Source organism: Talaromyces stipitatus, genomic scaffold, assembly GCF_000003125.1.
Source record: "Talaromyces stipitatus ATCC 10500 scf_1105507295517 genomic scaffold, whole genome shotgun sequence".
NCBI classification, from domain to species: Eukaryota; Fungi; Ascomycota; class Eurotiomycetes; order Eurotiales; family Trichocomaceae; genus Talaromyces; species Talaromyces stipitatus.
The window spans coordinates 180,720-205,017 of NW_002990121.1; the positions used below are offsets into that span (position 1 = coordinate 180,720).

Sequence of the window (24,298 nt, forward strand, 5' to 3'; positions counted from 1 at the left end):
AGGGAAGAAGGAAAGAAGAAAAGAAAGAAAGAAAAAAAGAATAAAGGAAAAGAGAGATATAAGGGGAAAGCAGGGCTGACTTAGCTAGATGCTAAGGAGAGATTAGCGAGGACAGATATCCTCAAAGAAATAGATCTCTGCTAGCTATAAGGCTAGTTTTTGTGTTCCTTTTGCAGTACCTAAAAGAAAAGAGATAACTTCAGAAGGGGATCCAGGTGGACGAGGGGCTCATCTCTTAGCTATATAGCAGAAGAAGAAATATAGAGGTGCTTTTTATGCTCTATACTGACAGAGAAGATAAGTATCATCATGATGAAAGCGCTCATGGTAATCTGTAAAGTCTCTATGACCAGTACGGGCCACTATAATATAGCTAAGGTTAAGTTGGTTAAGTTAAAGCTCTCCAGGGCGTTTAGAAGATGTAGTTATTTCTAGATCTTGGTATGTCTATGGTGCTACAGTCTGCCACTGTGTCTGAGCAGCGGAAAAAGATTGAGTCTTGGCGTATCTCTTTAGCGAGGCATATAAGGACTTATATAGAGAGGGGGGGATAGAGACAGCTTCTTCCTTGGCAGTGAGATTAGCTGCTTCATTCTTAGGGATTTTAGTATATCCAGGGACCCATCGGATTTAGATTGATCCACTTTTGGTGTGTGGAAGCCTTTCGCGTAGTAGCCAGGCAGCTGCAAGGGTGCAAAAGGATTCAAAGACCTCTTGAGAGGATCCTGTAGAGGGGGATAGGAGGTGCGTGGTAACTTCTAGGTTGTCAAGACAGATCTATAGGTTAGTAGCAAATTGAGCTGTTGGGTATGCTATTACTGCTTGAGCACCAGCTAGGGCAGCTTCTGCTTTTGTGTCAAAGACCTCTTTCTCATGTCTATATGAGAGTGAGTAGCAGAGGAACTGATGGTGTGCTTGAAATCCAATATAGCTACCCCCTGCACGTCCATCTATCAGCCTAGATCCATCTAAAAAGATTACAACATCTGAGCTAGGGATGGTGCGTTGAAAAGCTATGAAATTAGCCGCTACCTGTTCCTTAGTGCGTTCCATGGGAGCTCCTATTTGGGCTTAGGCACTCTTGCGTGACTCATGAGGGTACCAGGGAGTATGTTATAGAGGGTTTATTTATTTAGAGTTGGGGAGCGCTAGCACTTGGCGGGCAAATCGACTGGTTTGTCAGCCGTCTCTAGCTATCTGTTCTGCGCGTCTTTGGAGTGGGTGATATGGATCAAGACGCTATAGGCGGACAGTTGCAAGGAGGGCTATTCAATCTAGTTCGATTTCTGATGGAGAGAATCCAGACTCTTGATAAAGGACTGGCTTTGGGGTTGTGCGGAAGACTGGAAGGACTGCTCTTGTGCCTATTAGTATTACTTTAGTTAGTTTCTCAAGATGTTCTCCAACTCGGTTTGAAATCTGGGAAGGTCCAGGGCAAGTACGTCCTGGCTACCAGGTTTCTGCGCCATAGTATGCTTTATGGAGTATACAGGCTAATACAGCCTGCTGTAGTAAATAAGGTTTGACTCTATGGATAGTATTTCCTAGAGAGTGAAGGGTATTAGCTACAGTGAGGGCTTTAGATGCTGTTTCACTAATATGCTATTTAAATATTAGCTTTTTGTTAAAGAGGATTCCTAGCCAGCATAGATATAGCCGTTTAGTATTTTCTAAGATTATGATAGATCCAGCTTTTACTGAAGGTATGCAGGTTGGGTCCTGGTCTGCTTTATGTCGGGAGAAGTGAAGAAGCTCGTATTTATCTGGTGCAAATGTAATGCCCTCTGCAGTGCTCCAGTTTAGAGCTTCTTATAGTGAGTCTGATAATGCTTCGCAGTTAGTAGCAAGAGATATTAAGATTGCTAGGTTAGCTGCGTCGTCTGCGTAACCAAATCTGTTCCTTGGGTTTCCTAGATAGAATAGGGGCGCTATGTAGAGCATGAAAAGAATGCCAGATACTAGGGATCCTTGTGGAAGACCGCAGGCAATGTCTGTTAAGGGGCCAATCTCTCCATCGAGTTGGATCTGGACTGATCGCCCAGTAGCAAAGGAGACAATCCAGAGAACAAGATTAGTGGGCCAGCCCTGCTCACGTAATCTGCGGATAAGTCTGCCGGGAAGCACGGCATCAAAAGCGCCCTTGACATCTAGGGTAAGGAGTGAGGTAGTCATGCCTTGATTTAGTGCTTGTTCAACATCATGTGTTAGGCATGTGGTTAGATTATTTGCAGATCTTAGTAGGAGAGCCCCAAACTGTTGCCTTGCTAATACTTTGTAGTGTATAGAGATCCATGCCATATTCCGTGCCACCAAGCGCTCCAGTCCTTTGCCAAGTACTGATAGGAGAGTAATTAGTTTATATAAACTAGGTGAAGACCAATCAGTCTTTTTTAGTTTCTAGATAATTGCTAAGATTGCATGTCAAAAGCATTTTGGGTGATAACCAATCTTTAGGCACCCTTGGTATAACATTAGTACCTTGTCCTTGATCAGAGGCCATACCACTTTAAGTATGCAGATTGGGATTTCGTCTGAGCTAGGGGCTGTGTTTCCTGCCTGAAGTACTGACTCCTCCACCTGTACTATTGTTATATCTAGGAAATAGAGACTAGTGGTAAGGACTGCTGGGGAGTCCAGCGGTATGTCTTCTGCCTCAGCCAAGTTTTGGAGAAGATTACAGACTAGTACGTCTTGTTTCTCATGTATAGTAACTGCTGGGAAGCTGTTAGGTCTTAGTGGATCCTTCAGTGGAGGGCTTCGGAAGGTGCCTGTGGACTTATACTATTTGCTTATATCGAAGACATCCTTCATTTGTGTTACTGTAGAGAGCTTATCTTGCTAAAATTGTTATTAAGACCATCTAGTTATCCTGCGGAAGTCTGTCTTTGAGTAGAGGCCTAAGCGGTAATTGTGTAAAGCTTTCTTGTAGTCTTCATTCCACCATAATTGTTCTATGCCTTGTGTCATAGTTCTCTTAGTAGAGCCTCTATATGCTCCTTGAATTGTAGATGTCAGTTTTTCAGCAAGGGCATCAAGATCTTCTTCTGTTGCGGCTGAGCTCTCGGTGCCAGCGAGATTAGAGGTGAGGAGCGAGAGGAAGGAGGTGTGGTCTAGTATGTCAAATCTCAGTTTCTAAGCTGTTTCCTTGTATCTCTGATCCCATGGTACAGTGGTGATTAGTGGTTGATGATCTAAGGTTGCATCTAAGTGGCTCGCTATGCTAGTTTTAGCTCCTGCGAGTGCCAGAGGGCTTGAGGCGAAACTAAGGTCTAACACGTTACTCCTTTCATGTGTGGGACAGTCTATGTCAGAGATGAGTACTAGACCCTGGAGGTCCAGCCAGTTAATGAACGGCTCTGCAGAAGATGTGGGGCTGCGATGTAGCGAGGGCTGCCATCTGTTATGTAGTAGGTTGAGATCGCCTGCAAGTATCGTTGCTTGAGGGAAATATGCCTCTGGCAGGATTGTAAGAGCTTTTGCAGCTTCGTCTGCTCTGATGGAGCCTGCTGGGGCATTATAGATGTTAACTATCAGAGTGGACTTTCCTGTGGGCGAAAAAATCTGTAGGAATAGGAGATCTAAGGCCTCTTTGATGTCAGTTGTGAAGAGGCGCAGCTGGAAGGTCCAAATGCCCTTCTTCTTTTGAACATAGATGAGGACTCGTGGTCAGCCACTTATCGCCCAACTGTCAGTTGGGGAGAAGCATTCATATGATAGGTGTTTTTTAGTGATCTGTCGGCTAAGATCTTTGAATGTATATAGTTCTTAGATTAGGATAATATCAATATCACTTATGTATGCTAATGTGAGAGCTATTTCATGTGCATCTGGCGCGTGCCCTACATTTAGCTGTAGGATTTTAAGAGGCGCCTTTTGAGTTGGATAGTGATAGATTATAGCTCCCGTTCAAGAAGGGAGGCAAACCGATTTTGTGATTAAGGGGTTATAAAGCGGACTGCGCGAGCTGTAATTGGAGGATCTTCAGTTGGGGCGCAAGATGGAGGGGTTACTGAATGGAAAGGAGAGATAATCTCATGGGTTGAAGGCTAAGTTGGTATCTCGTCTAGTGCCATAGATGTTTCTTTTGTGCCAATGGAGAGCTGAGTGCTACATCCTCCTTCAGTTTGAGCTTTTGCAAGGTTAATAGCATAGGATTTCCGGATCTCTGCTTGTTGAGCTTTAGTATGTTTAGAGTTGCCTTTAGGGTGCAGGAGGCATTCTGGGAAATCAGTAGGATGTAGTCCATGGCAGTGTATACATCTAGAAGGGCACTAATGAGGCTTTAGAGCTGTGCAGTGGTTAACATGTCCCTGTTCAGTATACTCTGAGGAGCTGTAGAGCCAGTATTAAGAGGGGCGGGCACAGGATTGTGTATTATGCCATTTCCAGCATCATATGCATTGGATAACTATTGTTCTCTTAGAGAGGTAACGAGTATTAGTAATAGTGCCAAAAAGGTGTAGCTGGATAGGCAGTGGTAATTTTGTGCCTTCTGGGAAGTTGACAAACCAGCTTGAGGAAAGAGTATCAGGGTTGGCGGCACTTGTAGCGGTCTCGCTGATAGATATAGGCTTGAGTCCTATAGTTTCACTGATTTCTGAGGATAGTAGTGTAGGATTAATAGGGATTAGAGAGTATTAACCGTCCAAGATTTGGCCAACTTTCCTTGGCACATTGGTGACTCAGTACGAGACCCATCAGGAGCTGCGTTCTATCTGATAGTTCACAGAGAATGTAGAGATAATCTCTTTTTGGGCCTTAAGGGTTAGGAGGGCTTCTGGAGATGAGGGACATAGTGTAAAACCAGTCTTTGTAGCTTGAACTTCTTTTAGTGCTGAACTGTTTGAGTTTAGTTGAGACCGTAGGCTAGAGTAGATAGCGTAGGCTTCCATTTTTCTAGCTGCATGGTTAGCTGGGAGGCGTACGAAGAGCTAGTTGTCAGGAAGGGGTTGTTTCACCAGAGGCATATGCTTTTTAACATGGGCTTTGGAGTGAGTAGTAGGAGTTGATTTGACCAGGGCATATTAGGTAATAGTCACATAAGTCGACTGTTCAAGACCTGAGAGGGGACGTGAGGGAGGGGGTGAAGGGGGTAAGGAATTTGGAGTAGGGGAAGGGGAAGGAGAAGGGGAAGGGGAAGGGGAAGGGGACAGGGCAGGTAGAATGGAGGTCGTCGAGATACCGCTGATATAGGCGCTAAAATGTCGTTGGGCTACTGAGGCGAGGTCATCGCTTAGAGTGGTGAGGGCTCTCAGTAGGTGAGGGGCCAGGCCGGTGGTTTGGCTGCGGTGTTTATCGAGGAATGCAGCTATAGGGCTGAAGATCTTCTGTCCTTCAGAAGCTCTTGTCGTGGCTGCGGACGTGGATTCCAGTAGGGCTGTCTGTAGAGGGCCATCTGTACCAGGGCCTTTACGTGCCATAGTGTTGCCGGACGCGTTGAGACGCGTCAAAGGCCGCACTTCTGGTGGCTAGGTGGTAGAGAGGGGTGAGGAGTTTGGGCCTCTGACTGTTTGATATAAACAATTGTAGGGAATTCGTCTATCTGTGGGGTCAATGTGACGGTCAGTAATGAGGTTATTTGCCCCCCAAGAACGAGTGTGTGTGTGTGTGTGTGTGTGTGTGTATATTTAACGGCCGTGGTTCGTGACTTGCACGCTTCCCACCGATCCCTACTGGGACATAGGCCGCCGAGGGGTAAGCCTCGGGCTTCAGGTCCTATCAGATTTATATACAAATAAGAGACTCTTTAGCGCATTTCCATAGCTGCCGTGGTCTTAAAGGGAGATCCACTTCCTAGTGGGTTTTGGGTATTTGCCAGCTGCAATGGTCCACCTACGCTCCATGACCCATCATTCTACCACCATCATACTTAAGCAGTGAGTTTGAAAAGAAAAAGGGAAGAAGGAAAGAAGAAAAGAAAGAAAGAGAACAAAGGAAAAGAGAGATATAAGGGGAAAGTAGGGCTGACTTAGCTAGGTGCTAAGGAGAGGTTGGCGAGGACAGATATCCTCAAAGAAACGGGTCTCTGCTAGCCATGAGGCTAGTTTTCGTGTTCCTTTCGCAGTGCCTAAAAGAAAAAAGATAACTTCAGAAGGGGGTCCAGGTGAATGAGGGGCTCGTCTCTTAGCTATATGGCAGAAGAAGAAATGTAGAGGTGCTTTTTATGCTCTACATTGACAGAGAAGATAAGCATCATCATGATTAAAGCGCTCGTGGTAATCCGCAAAGTCTCCATGACTAGTATGGGCCGCTATGATACGGCCAAGGTCAAGTCGGTTAAGTTGAAGCTCTCCAGGGTATTTAGGAGATGTAGTTATTTCTAGATCTTGGTATGTCTGTGGTGCTACAGTCTGCCACTGTGTCTGAGCAGTGGAAAGAGATTGAGTCTTGGCGTATCTCTTTAGCGAGGCATATGAGGACTTGTATGGAGAGGGGGGGATAGAGACAGCTCCTTCCTTGGCAGCGAGATCAGCTGCTTCATTCTCAGGGATTTTAGTGTGTCCAGGGACCTATCGGATTTGGATTAATCCACTTTTGGTGTGTGGAAGCCTTTCGCGTAGTAGCCAGGCGGCTGCAAGGGTGCGAAAGGATTCAAAGACCTCTTGAGAGGATCCTGTAGAGGGGGATAGAAGGCACGTGGCAACTTCCAGGTTGTCAAGACAGATCCATAGGTTGGTAGCAAATTGAGCTGTTGGGTATGCTATTGCTGCTTGAGCACCAGCTAGGGCAGCTTCTGCTTCTGTGTCAAAGACCTCTTTCCCATGTCCGTATGAGAGTGAGGAGCGGAGGAACTGATGGTGTGCTTGAATTCCAATATAGCCACCCCCTGCACGTCCGTCTATCAGCCTAGATCCATCTGAAAAGATTACAATATCCGAGCTAGGGATGGTGCGTTCCCCCAAGAACGAGGGGGACGGGGATAGCTAGCTAGATATACGCGGCACGCACGTGCCGCGTCAGACTAACTATATCCGGTGCCAAAACGTGTAGGGTTTGATATTCACGGTCTAGTGTGTCAAATTTCAGTTTCTGAGCTATTTCCTTGTATCTCTGATCCCATGGAACAGTGGTGATTAGTGGTTGATGATCTAAGGTTGCATCTAAGTGGCTCGCTATGCTAGTTTTAGCTCCTGCGAGTGCCAGAGGGCTTGAGGCAAAGCTAAGGTCTAACACGTTACCTCTTTTATGTGTGGGACAGTCTATATAAGAGATGAGAACTAGACCCTGGAGGTCCAGCCAGTTAATAAATGGCTCTGTGAAAGGTGTGGGGCTATGATGTAGTGAGGGCTGCCATCTGTTGTGTAGTAGGTTAAGATTACCTGCGAGTATTATTGCTTGAGGGAGATACGCCTCTGGCAGAGTTGTGAGAGCTTTTGTGGCTTCACCTGCTCTAATAGAGCCTGCTGGGGCATTATAGATGTTGACTATTAGAGTAGACTTTCCTGTAGGTGAGAAAATCTGAAGGAACAGGAGATCTGAGGCCTCTTTAGTGTCAGTTGTGAAGGGGCGCAGCTGGGAGGTCCAAATGCCTTTCTTCTTTCGGACATAGGTGAGGACTTGTGGTCGACCGCTTATTACCCAACTGTTAGTTGGGGAGAAGCATTCATATGATGGATATTTTTTTTGTGATCTATTAGCTAAGGTCTTTGAATGTATATGGTTCTTAGATTAAGATAATGTCAATATCGCTAGTGTATGCCAATGTAAGGGCTATTTCATGTGCATCTGGCGCATGTGCTATATTCAGCTGTAGGATTTTAAGGAGCGCCTTTTAAGTTGGATAGTAATATGTTATAGCTCCTGTTCAAGAAGAGAGGCAAACCAGTTTTATAGTTGAGGGGTTATAAAGCGGACTACATGAGCTGTGATTGGAGGATCTTCAGTTGGGGTGCGAGATGGAGAGATTACTGGACGGAAAAGAGAGATAATCTCCTGGGTTGGAGGCTGAGATGGCATCTTGTCTAATGCCATAGGTGTTTCTTGTGTGCCTGTGGAGAGCTGAGAGTTACAGTGTTGTTGTTGTTGTTGTTGTTGTATTCATACACTGACCCCTCGCCGAAGCGATATGCAGGTAAAACACTATCTAATCCTTGTCTATCTTTATGTACAGTAAACCATTACATACCGACGAATTTAGAGCCTCGTCACGGCCTGTGATGGCCTTAATGCCTGGCGTTGTATTGAGCGGCCCTATGGCGCGCGGCTTTGAAACCTCTGTGATGCCTCTGCAAAGTCTAGTACCGCACCAATGATGCTACCGCCTTGCATATCATCCTCTTTACCTTTCTTACCTTGAAACCTTCCTCCCAGCATGTTTAAAATATCGTTGAATGCAGTCCCAATCTTCCTCCGTAGCTCTTGTCGTGGGACCCTCAATTTGGGGCAGTCAATCAGAACGTGAATCACCATTTCTATGGCCCCACACTCGCATTTGTCGTCTTCTCGGAGTTTGTGTAGTTTGCCATGTGTTGCAAGTTATAAATGGCCCGTTCGGAGCTGCGTGAGCAGGTAGCTGCGATTCCGTCGCAGCGAGCCGTATATTCTCTAGGTGTGGACTAAGGGTAGGTTTGGGTCTATCCGGTGGAGATGGCGGCCCTTCCCTGACGTCTTCCATCCCTGCTCTCATTCCTTCTGGATTCGGTTGCGGATAAATCCTTTCTCCCGCGACAGTAGATGTTGAAAGGGGTGTTCTTTCTCGGGGCCCATGGCTTCTTTGGCCAGCCGATCAGCCGCCTCATTGCCCAGGTCACCACAATGTCCCGGCACCCACTGGAGGCGGAGTGGGATTCCCTGTGTTTGCAACTCTTGCACTGATTGTTGAACCGCTTGGATGATCCTCTGTCCTAACTTATTCCGTGCATTGGAGAGGGCTTGAAGCACTGACATGCTATCACTCAGGATAGTTGCCGGTTCCTGTCTATCTGTCATAGCTTGCCGAGTTTCCATCGCGATCTTGAGGACAAGACTAATGGCATAGTATATGGCCATGAGCTTGGCTGCATATACCGACCAGTATTCCATAGAGCCAATGCTGACTTTCCGCTGTTGGATCACATTATTATTTCGGTCTAGGGCGACTGCTGCGGCTCCTAGATGGTTATGTTGGCCTGACGCATCCGAGAAAACCGCAATACCGGCTGTATCTTGGAGAGCAGATGCTTTGTGTTTGGCTTTGTCATGGTCTGGTTCAATGTCAATCTCTAGGAACGCTGGGGTCCGCTATGGTGGTGGAGGGGTTGTGTTGATGGTTTCCAGGGCCTGGAGTTGGATGAGATCCATCGTCCGCAGGGTTTCTGCAAGAGGGAACCGAGGTCCAGTTCCTATATATAGGCTTCGTGAGGCTGCTCGGACCACCACCACACAGCCTGGATGGTCGTCTGGGAGGGTGCTAAGGCGGGCGGCGACAATCTGTGCACTTTGTTTGAGTCGTAAGTGGGTTGGCAGTATGCAGGATTCGACCTCAAGCGCTGCGGTGGATACGGTCTTGAATGCAGAGAGAATGCGAATGAGGGCTGTTCTCTGCACGGTACCCAGCGTCCGCAGGTGGACCTTATCCTTCAACGATTCGGTTACAGTGTGTGTGTGTGTGTGTGTGTAATTCATACCCTGACCCCTCGCCGAAGCGATATGCAGGATACAACTATCTAATCCTTATCTATGTCTATGTACAGTAATCCATTACATAAAGACGAATTTAGAGCCTCGTCACGGCCTATGGTGGCCAACATGCCGGGTGTTCTGTCAGAGCCTCATTCGGTTACAGTGCGTTGCAAAATCGGTTTCCCTCAGGAACTCATTCGAATTCTTTTCAAATCTCTATTTCAAACAACAGTGAAACGAGCTAGTCTGTAAAAAGTTAGCTATCGTCTAACCACATCTGGTGTAACTGGTACTGAACGGTAATATGACCAAGATTCTTGTATGATACCTGTATGACCCACTTTGACAACTACGACGATAAATTGTAACAAATGCAACAGAAAAGTCCAGTGGCAACTTTAACTACATACAGTATTAGAGCCCGAGTCCTCCTAGGCCCTTCTTTTAAAAAAGATATTTGAAAATATTAGAGTAGTTACATCATGAATGAAACACCATTAGATCAACTTCAGAAATGTAACTCGACCTGAAGCATGTCCCATAACAAGTATGCTCTCGTACACGGCGGAAGAAGTTGCTCGATACTCAACAGGCAACCAAATGGCATTAAAATCATTGCGGGTCAGCCATTCATTCGTAACTAGTATATTTTTATGAAGACTGCTTGGTGTTTGCGATAGACTGCGAACATGATGAGACTCAGTATTAAGTCGTCCTTGATTAGTCTCCAGAAATTTGCCGTCGGGGGAGAACGCCACTACCCGAACCAGACCAGAATGGTCTTCAAGCGTCTGCCGCAGAGTGCCAGTAGCTAGATCCCATAGCTTGACCATCTTGTCATAGGAGCCTGATGCCACCAGCTTGCTGTTAGGAGAGAACGCCACTGTCTGAATTAAATCAGAATGACCTTCAAGCGTCTGCCGTAGAGTGCCAGTAGCCGGATCCCATAGCTTGACCGTCTTGTCATAGGAGCCTGAGGCTGTTAGCTTGCCATCAGGAGAGAACGCTACTGCCAGAACTGGCCCAGAATGGCCTTCAAGCGTCTGCCGCAGAGTGCCAGTAGCTAGATCCCACAGCTTGATCGTGTAATCAACGGAGCCTGAGGCCACCAGCTTGCCGTCGGGAGAGAACGCCACTGCGAAAAACTGAACCTGAATGGCCTTCGAGGGTTTGCTGCACTGCACTCCAGGCTGATTCCACTTCTGGTAATCCTCGAACCCAATTGGGGATTTTATCGATATATTTATTCCTAATTACACTTCCTTTTGGTGCGAAAATAAGCGCCGATGCATAGAGCTGGAGAGGCGCCTGATCAATCAACAAGATGTTTTTTCGAATAAACCGCATTGCGTCATCCAGGAATTTGCATATTGCCATGCCTTCATCACTCTGGATAGATTGTAAGAACAAGGAATCGCATATATTCAACTTGAAGATACATACTACAGTAGTTTGTAATGTCCCCACTAGGTGAATACTCTCTGATTCTTCCCAAGAGGCTCAATGATTCCAGCCAATGTAAAAAGTGATCCTGTATAAATTCATGAACTGGATCACTATCATTGATGCGGGTCTGACTCTCTTTCAAATGGTGTACCCAGAAGCGGCAAGCATATTGTATATCTAGTGTAAGTGGTTAGCTATGATTCTGCCATCGATCTCAGCACAGAGTATCCCGTGGCCCGGAAGATTGCATATATTTTCTTGAAGACTCCCGGATTGAGATATTCGTTCAAGGCATTTAGTCATGACCATCTTATGGGTTTCCATCTTGTCAACCCAGAATGAATTCGTGTGACGTTTATCAGGATCAATCAGGAAATCACGGAATAAGAGGTGCAACATCCTTATCGCAGAGTCCGCAGAGGATGGCACACTAAAGATAGAATAGAGAGATGAGAGCTACCCCTCAATCTCTTGGCTGTCAGTATTGAGCAAAGATGCGAGAGATGACCGCGAAAGGGGCTCCGCTAAGTGAACAATAGTGCCTACAATGCGTCGAAACCGCTCCACCAGTGATTTCTGTGCCTTTTCTGGATGTCCATTGATTAGCTAGTTTAGAATTGGAGAGTAAGTGGCATCTAGCTTGTCCATCTCAGAGCTACTCTTCATATTTCGATACTCAAGAACCTTTTGCAGCTGGCCTATCGGGTCCGACCACGCTGGATCTTCCACAAAGCGTCACAGGGTAGCAGCAAAAATGAAGAGCGGAACAGCCATTTCAACCAACACTGACATCGCCTCTAGGCCAGGCCAGTTAGAAGGAAGTAGCAGGCCATCTTTCCTATACTTCTCCTGGATTTGGACAAATCTCGATTTGAGGAAGGTAGTGATGTCCTGCTTGATGATAGCCTGGGATATTTCGTGAAGCTCTATATTCTCGCGTATATCTTCTGGTATGTCTACAAATCCAGATCGAATTTGCTGCTCTGGTCTGCTTGTAATAAATATCTGTAAGATTGGTGACCAGTTCTCTCTCGTTTGTGATAAGAGGCGAAGGAGAGTGTCTCTATTCTGCGCGCATTCATCCAAAGCATCAATCACGATAATGAGTTTCGGTGTTTGGAGGAGGTGATGCCGAATCTGTGATAAAGGTAGATAGATAAGCTTCTCAAATTGCTCTCCCATCGATTTATCAGATATATTGGGATCAGCATCAATTGCCATCTCGACAGGAGCGATCAGTGACGGAATCTTTACTAAGAGTTGGGCACAAATAGTGTTAAAAAGCATAGTCACACTACCTCGATCAGCTTCCCCTCATTTAAAGAAAAAACTGGCTCCTAGTTTTCCTTCCATGTGAAGGGACTCGGCTACTGTTCGAGAAATCGTTGATTTTCCTGTTCCAGCTATTCCTTTCAGCCAGAATATTGACTTCCCTTGTCCATTTTCGGCCCATTCTCTGATTTGACGACGTAGGGCAATTCTTGTTTCTGGATGGCATCGTGGATCAAGAACTCCATCAAAAGAATCGAATGTGGAGCCCTTGGCATACGGCAGCTTCGCAATCACTTTCTCGCGCCGTCGGTCATTATCCAGGATCTCAATTGCCGTTTTTGTATTTTGAGCAGTAGTATGGACTTCTTTTATGTCCTTTCTAACTATGAATCTCATTAATAGAGAGCTTTGCAAGGTCCACTAGAGACTAACCTAAAGAAAGCACATCACTGATTCTCTTCTCAGCTTCCACCCGATTTGGCGAAATGCGAGAGAGGAGGTCTTTAGCATAAGCAGCCGCAGTCATCGCCGCATATCCTTGCCACTCTTTGTTCTTGTGAGAGTCAGAGTAGTCACAAATCCCCCGTATGACTAAGCATAGGAAATGATTCATCAAGCCCGCTGCTTCCATTTCAAAACAGAGAACGCCCTTCTCTGCTGCAAGTCGGTCACGGATTACAGCGTCTTTCATCAGCTGGTTTGCAGAAGCCACCAAGCCATAGTGGATCGCTGGGTTATCCTCATGTTCTGCTCGCTCGCGTCGCTCGACCACATATGATGGATTGTGAACACAGAACCCACAGGCTCTTGAGTTGTGAATGGCATGGGGATGAAAGAGCTTGTCAGTGTTTGGTTGCGGCCGTGCATATTCCTGACATAATCTTGGATTTTTCTCGAGAACAAATCCAATAGCGTCTTCGCCCTGATGCCCTTTCCGCTTGTGCTGGGCTTAGATCCCCGTGACTGCGGTGCGTAGTATCGTCGGAGGCTAATTCAGGAAACATGTATGTTGGAAGGCCTGCTCCTGTATTGTTTTACCAAAGTTGTACTCAAGGACACCGCCCTCACCGTCACGAGGCGCGCTAACCACAATATCTCCAAGACGGATATCATGCTTTCTACTTAGTGCTCCACCACCAATACCCACCATCAAGCCGATCCTGGCATTTAGGAAACTATTAAGCATGTTTGTGGCTACAGTAGCAGCGGAGGCTGTTCCATATTCACCGTCAGGTAACACAGCTATAACGACATTATGTTTTCCAAGCCTGCCCAATGTGTAGTCATTAGTGTCATTAGGCGACACGAAATCCAGCAGTGCATGCTCATCATCAAGGAATTCTTGTGCGGCAACGTATTCTGTGCTTAATGCACATATCCATCCAACTGTGTAGTCGTTCGGGTTAGACATCCTTCGCAATGAAGGATGTTCGCCACCCGCTGGCAGGATCGATTTCCGGATGTTATCTTGGCCGATTATGGATAGCTTTCGGTGAATTGAGGTGGCCAAGTCATGATTTTTTCGATCCTGATATCCCAGCCGTCTGCAAGTCAGCTTATCCGAAGAACATGATGATACAGGGAGAGGCACAGGACAGTGGACTGGTTTGTCAGGAAGCAATTCAGCCTCGTCAACCCCTCTCGCCACGTGACACCTGTCTGCAAGGCCGTCACATCTCATGCACTCAATGAGATAGAGTAAAAGCCATTTCGAGTTGATAGGCGACTTCCTTATTGTCGGTTTATCTACGTCTAGGTCGCTAGCACTAGTCACGTAGAACAGCTATTCCGACGAGCTGACGAGCCTGATCAATATGGTATGGGATTCCTGATATTGATGACTGCCCCCCAAGAGTAAGGGGGACGGGGAGTAGCTAACTACATATATACGCGGCACGCACGTGCCGCGTTAGACTAACTGATATTCAGTGCCGAAACGCGCTAGGTTTGATATTCACGTTCCGACACTTATAATTATTCATATCAAACAGTCGGAGGCTCAAATTCCTCACCTTTCTCTACCACCTAGCTCCCAGGAGTGCAGCCTTTGACGCGTCTCAACGCGCCCGGCAACACCATGGCGCGTAAAGGCCCTGGTACAGACGGCCCTCTATAGATAGCCCTTCTGGAATCCACGTCTGCAGCCACAACAAGAGCTTCTGAAGGACAGAAGATCTCCAGCCCTATAGCTGCATTCCTTAATAAACACCACAGCCAAACTATCGGCCTTGCTCCTCACCTACTGAGAGCTCTCACCGCTCTAAGCGATAACCTCGTCTTGGTAGCTCAACAATATTTTAACGCCTATATTAGTGGTATCTTGACGACCTCCATTCTACTTTCTCTATCTCCTTCCCCTTTCTCTTCTCTCACTCTAAATCCCTTACCCCCTTCACCCTCTCCCTCACGTCCCCCCTCAGGTCTTAACCAGTCAACTTATGTAACTATTACCCAATATGCCCTGGTCAAATTAACTCCCACCACTCACCCTAAAGCCTCCATCAAAAAGCCTATACCTCTAGTGAAACAACCCCTTCCTAACAACTGGCTCTTCGTATACCTCCCAGCTGACCATGCAGCTAGAAAAATGGAAGCCTACGCTATCTACTCTAGCCTACAGTCTTAACTAAACTTAAATAGTGCAGCACTAAAAGAAGTTCAAGCTACAAAGACTGGCTTTGCACTATGCCTCTCATCTCCAGAAGCCCTCCTAGCCCTTGAGACCCAAAAAGAGACTATCTCTGCATTCTTTGTTAACTGCCAGATAGAACGCAGCTCCCAATGAGTCTCATACCGAGTCACCAACGTGCCAAGGAAAATTGGCTAAATCTTGGATGGTCAATACTCTCTAATCTCTGTTAATCCTACACTACTATCCTTAGAAATTAGCGAAACTACAGGGCTCAAGCTTATATCTATTAGCGAGACCACTACAAGTACTGCCAACCCTGATACTCTCTCCTTAAGCTGGTTTGTCAACTTCTCAGAAGGCATGAAATCACCACTGCCTATCTAGCTATGTCTTTTTGACACTATCACTAATGCTTGTCACCTTTCTAAGAAAACAATAGTTATTTAATACATACAATGCTAGAAATGGTATAATACACGATCCTGTGCACGCCCCTCTCAATACCAACTATGCGGCTCCTTAGAGCATACTGAAGAGGGCCTAGAGCCTTATTAATGCCCTCCTAGATGTATATACTGCCATGGATCACATCCAGCTGATTTCGTAGAATATCTTCTGCGCCCCAAAGGCAATACTAAACATACTAAAGCTTAATAAATAGAGATCCGCAAATCCTGCGCTATAAACCTCGCAAAAGCTCGAACTGAAGGAGGATATAGCTCTTAGCTCTCCATAGATACACAAGAAACACCTATGGCATTAGATAAGATGCTATCATAGCCTTTAATCTATAAGATTATCTCTCCTTTCCATTTAGTAACCCCTCTACCTCATGCCCTAACTAAAGATCCTCCTATTATAGCTCGTGCAGTCTATTTTATAACCCCTCAATCATAAAACCAGTTCGCCTCTCTTCTTGAATAGAAGCTATGATCTATCACTATCTAACTTAAAAGGCGCCTCTCAAAATCCTACAGTTAAATGTAGGGCACGTGTTAGATGTATATAAAATAGCCCTCACATTGGCATACACTAGCAATATCAATATTATCCTAATCTAAGAACTATATATATTCAAAGACCTTAGCTAATAGATCATTAAAAAATATCCATCATATGAATACTTCTCCCCAACTGATAGCTGGGTAATAAGTGGCCGACTACGAGTCCTCATCTATATCTAAAAGAAGAAAGGCATCCGGACCTCCCAGCTACACCCCTTTATAACTGACACTAAAGAAGCCTCAGATCTTCTATTCCTTCAGATTTTTTCGCCCACAGAAAAGTCCACTCTGATAGTTAACATCTATAATGCCCCAGCAGGCTCTATCAAAGCAAGTGAAGCTGCGAAAGCTCTCACAATCCTGCCAGAGGCATATTTCCCTCAAGCAATGATACTCGCAGGCGATCTCAACCTACTACATAATAGATAGCAGCCCTCGCTATATCATAGCCCCACACCCTCTGCAGAGCTATTTATTAACTGGCTGGATCTCTAGGGTCTAGTACTCATCTCTGACATAGACTGTCCCACACATGAAAGGGGTAACGTATTAGACCTCAGTTTTGCCTCAAGCCCTCTGGCACTCGCGGGAGCTAAGGCCAGCATAGCGAGCCACTTAGATGCAACCTCAGATTATCAACCACTAATCACTACTGTACCATGGGATCAGAGATACAAGGAAACAGCTCAGAAACTGAGATTTGACACGCTAGACCACACCTGCTTCCTCTCACTCCTCGCCTCTAATCTTGCTAGTATCGAGAGCTCAACTATGATAGAAGAAGACCTTAATGCCCTTGCCAAAAAACTAACATCTGCAATCCAAGGAGCATATAGAGGCTCTGCTAAGAGAACCCTGATACAAGGCATAGGACAATCTTGGTGGAATGAAGACTACAAGAAAGCTTTATACAACTACTACTCAGGCCTCTGCTTAAAGATAGACTTCTATAGGATAACCAGATGGTCTCAACGATAATTTTGGCGAGAGAAGCTCTCTACGGTAACACAAATAAAGGATGTCTTCAATATGAGTAAATGGTATAAGTCCATAGGCACCTTCCGAAGCCCTCTACTAAAGGACCTACTAAGACCTAACAGCTTCCCAGCAGTTGCTTTACACGAGAAATAAGATGTACTAGTCCACAATCTTCTCTAAAACTCAGCTGAGGCAGGAGATATATCTTTGGATTCTCCAGCAGTCCCTACCATCAGTCTCTACTTCCTAGATATATCAATGACACAGGTGGAGGAGTTAGTACTTCAGGTGGGAAACACAGCCCCTGGCGCAGATGAAATCCCAACCTGTATACTTAAAGTGGCATGGTCTCTAATTAAGGATAAGGTACTAATGCTATACCAAGGGTGCCTAAAGATTGGTTATTACCTGAAATGCTTTTGATATGTAATCTTAGCAATTATCCAGAAACTAAAAAAGACTGATTGGTCCTCACCCAGATCGTATAGACTAATCGCTCTCCTATCAGTCCTTGGCAAAGGACTTAAGCGCTTAGTGGCACGGAATATGGTATGGATCTCTATACACTACAAAGTATTTGTAATACAATAGTTTGGAGCTCTCCAACTAAGATCTATAAATGATCTAACCACATACCTAACACATGATGTCGAACAAGTGCTAAATCAAGGTATGACTGCCTCACCCCTCACCTTAGATGTTAAGGGTGCATTTGATGCTGTGCTTCCTGGTAGACTGATCCGCAGATTATGTGAGTAGGGCTGGCTCACTAATCTTGTTCTCTGGATTGCCTCCTTCGCTACTGGGCGATTAGTTCAGATCCAACTTGATGGAGAGATTGAACCCTCAACAGACATTGCCTGCGGTCTTCTATAAGGATCCCCAGTCTCAGGCATTCTTTTCATGCTCTACATAGCATCTCTATTCCGTCTAGGAAACCCAAGGAACAGATTTGGTTATGCGGACAACATAGCTAACCTAGCAATCTCGACATCTCTTGCTACTAACTGCAAAGCCTTATCAGACTCCCTCTAAGAAGCTCTTAACTGGAGTGCTGCAGAGGGCATTACTTTCGCACTAGATAAATATAAGCTACTTCACTTCTCCCAACATAAAGCAGACTAGGACTTAACCTGCACACCTTCAGTAAAAGCTAGATCTATCACAATATCAGAAAATACTAAACAGCTATATCTATGTTGGCTAAGAATCCTCTTTAACAAAAGCTAACATTTAAATGGCATGTTGGAGAAATAGTATTTAAAGCCCTCACTGTAACTAATGCCCTCCGCTCTCTAGGGAATACTGTCCAAGGAGTTAAACCTCATTTACTATAATAGGCTATATCAGCCTGTGTACTCTATAAAGTATACTATAGTGCTAAAACCTGGTGGCCAGGACGTACTTGCTCTGGGTCTTCCCAGACTTCAAACCGAGTTGGAGAACATCTTGAGAAACTCACTAAAGTAATACTAACAGGCGCAAGAGCATTCCTTCCAGCCTTCCGCATAACCCCAATTCCTGTCCTTTATCGAGAGTCTGGATTCTCTCCACTAGATATTGAACTAGATCGAATGGCTCTTCTTGCAACTGTCCGCCTACGGCGTCTTGATCCCTATCACCCACTTCGAAGACGCGCAGAACAGATCGCTAGTAATGGCCGACAAACCAGCCATTTTGCCCGCCATATACTGGCCCTCCCTAATTCTGAACAGATAAATCCTCTCCAATACACTCCCTGGCACCCTCGCGAGTCTCGCGAGAATGCCCAAGCTTGAATAGGAGCTCCCATGGGACACACTAAGGAACAGGCAGCGGCTAATTTCGCAGACTTCCAACGCACCATCCCCAGCTTGGATATTGTAATCTTTTTAGATGGATCTAGGCTAGTAGATAGATATGCAGGGGGTAGCTATATTGGACTTTAAGCACACCATTAGTTCCTCCACTCCTCACTCTTATATGGACACGGGAAAGAGGTTTTCAATATAGAAGCAGAAGCAGCTCTAGCTGGTGCTCAAGTAGCAATAGTGTACCCAACAGCTTAATTTGCTACTAACCTATGGATCTGCCTTGACAACCTAGAAGTTACCACACGCCTTCTATCTCCCTCTACAGGATCTTCCTAAGAAATCTTTGAATCCTTCTGCACCCTTACAGCTACCTAGCCACTCCATAAAAGGCTTCCTCACACCAAAGATGGATTTATTTAAATCCGATAGGTTCCTGGACACGCCAAAATCCCTGAGAATGAAGCGGCTGATCTCGCTGCCAAAGAGGGAGCTGCCTCTATCCCTCCTGCTCTACACAAGTTCTCATACGCCTCGCTAAAGAGATACGCCAAGACTCAATCCCTATCCGCTGCTCAGTTATAATGGCAGAAGATGGCACCACAGAGTTATCAAGATCTAGAAATAACTACTTCCCCCAAGCACCCTGGGGAGCTTTAACTTAACCGACTTGATCTTAGCTGTATCATTATGGCCCATACTGGTCATAGAGACTTTGCAGACTACTATGAACGTTTTAACCATGATGATGCTTACCTTCTCTACTGATGCGGAGCACGAAAAGCACCTCTGCACTTCTTCTTCTGCTATATAGCTAAGAGATAAGCCCCCCAGCCTCCTCGGCCCCCTTCTAAGGTCATCTCCTTTCTCTTAGGCACTACTAAAGGAGCACAAAAGCTAGCCACATGGCTAGCAGAGACCTACTTCTTTGAGGATATCTATCCTCGCCAACCTCTCCTTAGCACCTAGCTAAGACAGCCCTACTCTTCCTTTATATTTCTTTCTTCTTTCTTTCCTTCTCTTCTCTTCTTTCTTTCCCTCTCTGCAAAACTTACTGCTTAGTTATAATAGTGGTGGAGTAATAGGTCATGAAGTGTAGGCGGACCATTGCAGCTGGCAAATACCCAAAACCCACTCCAAGTGGACCTCCCTGTAAGACCATGGTAGCTATGGAAACGCGCTAAAGAGTCTCTTATTTGTACATAAATCTGATAGGACCTGAAACCCGAGGCTTACCCCTCGGCGGCCTATGTCCCAGTAGGGATCGGTGGGAAGCGTGCGAGTCACGAACCACGGCCATTAAATACACACACACACACACACACACACTCAATGAGATACAGTATTTTGCATGTTCAGAGTACCCGTGCCCCCAAGCCCGCGACCACACGCTGCGCGTGTGGGTGCGCGTCACATAAATGCAAATGACACATAAACGCAACTTTTTATTTTGGAATCTCCCCGAATCATTACAAACCCCCAAAACACCACCAAAATGCCATCTTAGCAATATATAAAAGAGGAATCAAGGATTCAGAAAGCGATAGAATCGCATAAGCAAAATCCGATGCAAAAAATAGCGCGTTTAGCGCGGGAATTTAACGTTGATTACCATCGGCTCCGGCGACGCCTACAAGGTAGTGCTTTTCAACTAAACCGACGACCAGCGCATAAGCGATTAACGGATGATCAAGAACGTGCTGTAGTTCTATGGATAGATGACCTTGATGACAGAGGCATCCCTCCGACCGTCCGCATGATCAGAAATTACGCGCAAAAAGTGCTTCAAAATATGCACCCCGGCGTGGATGACCTCCCTCAACTTGGGGATCGTTGGGTCCACCGATTTCTCAAAAGACTGCCTACAGCATACAAAAAGCAGAAGCAAAAGACTATAGATCCAAAGCGTCATCTTGCTGAAGATCTGAATATAATTCAAGCCTGGTTTGATCGTCTAGAAATCGCAATAAGAGAGTATGAAATTACATCATGTAACTATTGGAACTTTGACGAATCCGGATTTCAAATTGGACAAGGAGGCGATGAAGAAGTTATAACAAAATATCCGGAAATGATACGGCATGTTCCAAGCTCTTCTTCACGGGAATTAGTATCTACAATTGAGGGTATAAATGCAGAAGGAAATACGATTCCTCCATTACTTATTTTTACTGGAAAGGTTATCCTTGAGAGCTGGTTTCAATATCTCAAAGAAGATAACTGGAAAGTGACTATAAGCGACTCAGGCTTTTCAAATGACGAGATTGCATTCGACTGGGTTAAACATTTTGAGGAGCATACACGAGAATAAGCTGGGAATAATTTTCGCCTTCCTTATGGATAATCATACCGCTCACCTTACAACCGATTTTATATCTTATTGTGAAGAATATAAGATCAAACTTTTCCGATTTCCGGCTCATACAACGCATATTTTACAGCCTTTAGATGGAATGCCGTTTCTACACTATAAACGCATTCATAGAAGGGCTATCAACGAGCAGGCGCATCTTGGTGGTTTCTTCTACGATAAGATCGATTTTTTGGCCAATATTGCTCGTGTACGCGCCGAGGCATTTACTCCACGAATTATCCGGAAAGGATTTTCTGACTGGGGGCTCTGGCCTCTCAATCTAGATATTGTTGTTGATCCTTTAATGGAAAAATGGGATATCCAAATGGGCCAAGATTTGCAGATTTTTGATGGTGACGAGGAGCAAGATATCCCAAGTTCACCCACTAATGCTTCATTTTCTCCGCTAACTACTGCGTACAAGCTTTAAAAATCTATTGCTAAGGTTAACGCCCAGCTAAATGACCTTAATAAAGCGATTCCTGGAATCTGGAGGAATCTGAAAAAGATTTTTGACGGAAGTCTTACGCAGGCCCATATCAAGGATCAACAACAAGAGCAAATTGACCGCCTCCAAACGCTCAATGAACGCAAATCCGCTAAAAAAACTAAACGCCAGGTGCAAGTTGGAGGCATTCTCTCTGTAGCAGATGCGAATAGAGCCATCAAAAAGCGTGCTACAGCTGAGGAAAAGAAGGCTGAGAGGAAAAGGCTCAAGGAGCTACGAAATGCGCCATTGGGATCAATGCCTCCCCCGCTTACAGCAAGCGACGAGGCGGCAATTGATCGTAATATCATATTGAATCTGGTCGAGCAGGCTTACCCGAGACGCTCTGATCCAAATTTAATTCGTTGGGTGGAGGATAGGATATAGTTTTGTTAGCAATTCCCATACAAATTTGCATTTATCTGACTATTGCACTTATGTGACGCGCACCCACACGCGCAGCGTGTGGTCGCGGGCTTGGCGGCACGGGTAACAACTAAAACTCCCTTCGCTTTCATCTGAAACAGTGCCAAGACTACGCTATGACAAAGGTGGTATAGCGCGGGAATAATATTGATCCGGAAATAATGCTATACCTCTCGATACAGGTCTTAATTTACAATACATGTATGGTGCTAAACACATGTCCTGAACATGCCTGATAAACCTGGAGACCTGCCAAGTTGACGACATCCTGTATTCTGTATCTACAGTATCACAAAGTAGATACTTCGATGTGTGTAGTAGGGCTATTCTCTCATTTGCAGGTCGGCTAGTGCTCTGGAGTACTAGCTGAGGAGAAACACATCCTCATGCAGCTGCTAGTCATTCTTTTGAGCCTGTCAGCTGCAGCCCCGTATGCAACATGGTTTAGGGTCCGAGACTAACATATGGCAACGCTATATACCACGATAGACTAAGTTCGATCGGTGCTAAAGCATTTTAAATCATATTATAACAAAGATCCACGCTTTGACTTATACGATCAGCAAATTAGTAGACATTTTGATCTTTTGAATAGATCGATTAGATAAGCAATCAAGAACAGTAAACAACTATACGGCTGTACCAAGTCATGGCTCGTCCGTAGTCCTGAGCTTCTGGTAACTCTCACTGTCTTTGGCTTCACCTAAGCCAGGCCTGGTCCTAAATAAGTACGTATCTGTTGCGTACCTGAACAGCGTCCAAGTTGCTTGCAGAAAGACTAAGTCCGCTACCAAAATGGATACTATGATATTTCCGGTAGACTTCAGTTGAGGGACTTGACAGGTATATTGACTGGCAATGATGCTTGGGGTTGTTCCTAGAGGGCCCGTTTCGTTCTTTGCCGTGAGGTAATCTACTTTGGCTTCGGGACCGGGATGAGCGTTAGCCCAGTGTTGACCGATTGAGGCAAAGGATGATGTAAAGTATTCCAGGTCATCAACATCGCTGAGAAAGTTCGACTTGGTTTGTATTTGTCCCAAGTCTGTCAAGACAACTGAGTAGGCAGATTTGGCCAAGCTATCAACTATTGTCCACACATCAGGGTATTTTTTAGCTTGATCAAGTTCAGTAATAGTCGATTCATTGCCATTGCCAGGAGTAATGACATCGAACCTCCCCAAGCCATAATCGATTATGAAACGAAAGTCGATGTTGAAGAACTCAAGATTTTTGATGTTTATTGTGCTGTTGTTGTTCGGAGCAAAGTAGACTGTGCCTTTTCTGATGGCAGCGTTGCCTGACGCTGTAGTATTCTCCCTGATGTCTTGCATTACTCTTGTAAGAGCTACATAGTAGTTTGAGAGTGCAGATTCACCCCACCATAGACTCGCTCGGGTTTTTTTGTTTCGATCAAGAAAATTTGTGCCAAGATATGTGTATAGTCTTGCCCAAGAAACAGTTGGTGGTATATAGTCGTAGGTCTGTGTCAAATTAACATTGATCACTCCGCCTGGGCTATTGAAGGCACAAGTGATAAAAGTTTGTATGACACTGCCCCATTCTGAGAAGCCAAATTGAGATGCGGAGCGATCTAAGGCCTCGAGATTCATTTCAACTGAAGTTACTGTGCAGTTTTCGATGACATTATTGGAATAAGATAAGGACGAGAGAATCGTGGTATTTGCGCCATCAGAAGATGTCTGCCAAATACCCGTCAACTGATAGACCAGGGCGGTTTGGTTTGTGAATAGCTGGCTGCCAACAGGAATATTTGCGGGCTGGCACGTTGGCCGCACTTTATCACTGAAGTAAGATGGCCAGTGGTTTAGCCATGCAGAGCCAGCAATGGTAGAGTTCAAATCATTCGTGTTATGAGTGACCATACTATAACCGTTGGCAGCAAAGTTAAGGAGACTGAATAGGGCAGTGCATACCAATCCCCCTGTTATTGCGGTCGGTGTAAACCATCGATAAGGATATGGCCGTGTAATGTTATAAGAGAAGAAAGATTCATATTGAGGTTTGACTGGCATATTTTCTTTTTGATTTTGTACGGTATAATAGTCTGCTGGAGTCTGATCTTTCAATATCATGAACCTTGAAAAGGGTTGGCAAATAGAAACGAAACTTGATTAGAAAGTTATTTAGCAACGGAATTCGATTTTCATGGCGACAAAGTAGTCATTCTAAGAAATATGGCTTTAACTATAGGGACGAACGAGGTGAGGGTTATTTATATATTTTAGATAAGTACTCTGACGTGAGATGAAGAATTAATCTACTAGACAGGATTAGCAACCTGTAATTACA

The 24,298-nt window shown here is 45.2% G+C and overlaps 9 protein-coding genes across 9 annotated transcripts, besides 16 other annotated features; 4 read left to right on the plus strand and 5 right to left on the minus strand.

Annotated features, from left to right (window-relative positions):
• Window positions 1-50: part of a sequence feature (GA-rich) that runs on past the window's edge.
• A 265-nt stretch (window positions 51-315) lies between these two features.
• Window positions 316-3,780: a mobile genetic element.
• A 917-nt stretch (window positions 3,781-4,697) lies between these two features.
• Window positions 4,698-5,420, minus strand: TSTA_000800 (uncharacterized protein; the record flags this gene model as incomplete). The annotated part of the gene is made up of 2 exons (XM_002487617.1): window positions 4,698-4,900; window positions 5,183-5,420. 2 exons carry the CDS (start codon window positions 5,418-5,420, stop codon window positions 4,698-4,700), a joined length of 441 nt encoding a protein of 146 aa, XP_002487662.1.
• Window positions 5,104-5,150: a microsatellite.
• Window positions 5,421-5,595: 175 nt separating the features above from the next.
• Window positions 5,596-5,623: a microsatellite.
• Window positions 5,624-5,886: 263 nt separating this feature from the next.
• Window positions 5,887-5,943: a sequence feature (GA-rich).
• Window positions 5,944-6,170: 227 nt separating this feature from the next.
• Window positions 6,171-6,896: a mobile genetic element.
• A 166-nt stretch (window positions 6,897-7,062) lies between these two features.
• Window positions 7,063-7,614: a mobile genetic element.
• A 397-nt stretch (window positions 7,615-8,011) lies between these two features.
• Window positions 8,012-8,035: a microsatellite.
• A 317-nt stretch (window positions 8,036-8,352) lies between these two features.
• Window positions 8,353-9,573: a mobile genetic element.
• On the minus strand, window positions 8,623-9,603 carry TSTA_000810 (uncharacterized protein; the record flags this gene model as incomplete). The annotated part of the gene is made up of 2 exons (XM_002487618.1): window positions 8,623-9,219; window positions 9,352-9,603. The coding sequence occupies 2 exons, from the start codon at window positions 9,601-9,603 to the stop codon at window positions 8,623-8,625; spliced, it is 849 nt and encodes a 282-aa protein (XP_002487663.1).
• Window positions 9,575-9,596: a microsatellite.
• A 494-nt stretch (window positions 9,604-10,097) lies between the features above and the next one.
• On the minus strand, window positions 10,098-10,977 carry TSTA_000820 (wd40 repeat pf20, putative; the record flags this gene model as incomplete). Its single annotated transcript, XM_002487619.1, has 2 exons — window positions 10,098-10,745; window positions 10,858-10,977. 2 exons carry the CDS (start codon window positions 10,975-10,977, stop codon window positions 10,098-10,100), a joined length of 768 nt encoding a protein of 255 aa, XP_002487664.1.
• Window positions 10,978-12,360: 1,383 nt separating this feature from the next.
• On the minus strand, window positions 12,361-13,729 carry TSTA_000830 (uncharacterized protein; the record flags this gene model as incomplete). Its single annotated transcript, XM_002487620.1, has 3 exons — window positions 12,361-12,701; window positions 12,751-13,266; window positions 13,357-13,729. The coding sequence occupies 3 exons, from the start codon at window positions 13,727-13,729 to the stop codon at window positions 12,361-12,363; spliced, it is 1,230 nt and encodes a 409-aa protein (XP_002487665.1).
• A 2,267-nt stretch (window positions 13,730-15,996) lies between these two features.
• Window positions 15,997-18,123: a mobile genetic element.
• Window positions 18,124-18,143: 20 nt separating this feature from the next.
• Window positions 18,144-19,463: a mobile genetic element.
• Window positions 18,311-18,710, plus strand: TSTA_000840 (uncharacterized protein; the record flags this gene model as incomplete). Its single annotated transcript, XM_002487621.1, has 1 exon — window positions 18,311-18,710. A coding segment is annotated over one exon (400 nt), but the record flags the coding sequence as incomplete, so codon positions are not given.
• Window positions 18,723-19,307, plus strand: TSTA_000850 (uncharacterized protein; the record flags this gene model as incomplete). The annotated part of the gene is made up of 2 exons (XM_002487622.1): window positions 18,723-18,794; window positions 19,155-19,307. 2 exons carry the CDS (start codon window positions 18,723-18,725, stop codon window positions 19,305-19,307), a joined length of 225 nt encoding a protein of 74 aa, XP_002487667.1.
• Window positions 19,464-19,718: 255 nt separating the features above from the next.
• Window positions 19,719-19,764: a microsatellite.
• Window positions 19,765-20,027: 263 nt separating this feature from the next.
• Window positions 20,028-20,051: a microsatellite.
• Window positions 20,052-20,244: 193 nt separating this feature from the next.
• Window positions 20,245-21,030: a mobile genetic element.
• TSTA_000860 (uncharacterized protein) lies at window positions 20,479-21,505 on the plus strand (the record flags this gene model as incomplete). Its single annotated transcript, XM_002487623.1, has 2 exons — window positions 20,479-20,696; window positions 21,208-21,505. 2 exons carry the CDS (start codon window positions 20,479-20,481, stop codon window positions 21,503-21,505), a joined length of 516 nt encoding a protein of 171 aa, XP_002487668.1.
• Window positions 21,056-21,733: a mobile genetic element.
• On the plus strand, window positions 21,552-21,949 carry TSTA_000870 (uncharacterized protein; the record flags this gene model as incomplete). The annotated part of the gene is made up of 1 exon (XM_002487624.1): window positions 21,552-21,949. A coding segment is annotated over one exon (398 nt), but the record flags the coding sequence as incomplete, so codon positions are not given.
• A 651-nt stretch (window positions 21,950-22,600) lies between these two features.
• TSTA_000880 (uncharacterized protein) lies at window positions 22,601-23,634 on the minus strand (the record flags this gene model as incomplete). The annotated part of the gene is made up of 2 exons (XM_002487625.1): window positions 22,842-23,634; window positions 22,601-22,662 (listed from the first exon to the last, which is right to left on the minus strand). Exons 1-2 carry the CDS (start codon window positions 23,596-23,598, stop codon window positions 22,601-22,603), a joined length of 819 nt encoding a protein of 272 aa, XP_002487670.1. The 5' UTR covers window positions 23,599-23,634.
• Window positions 23,635-24,298: the final 664 nt, after the last annotated feature.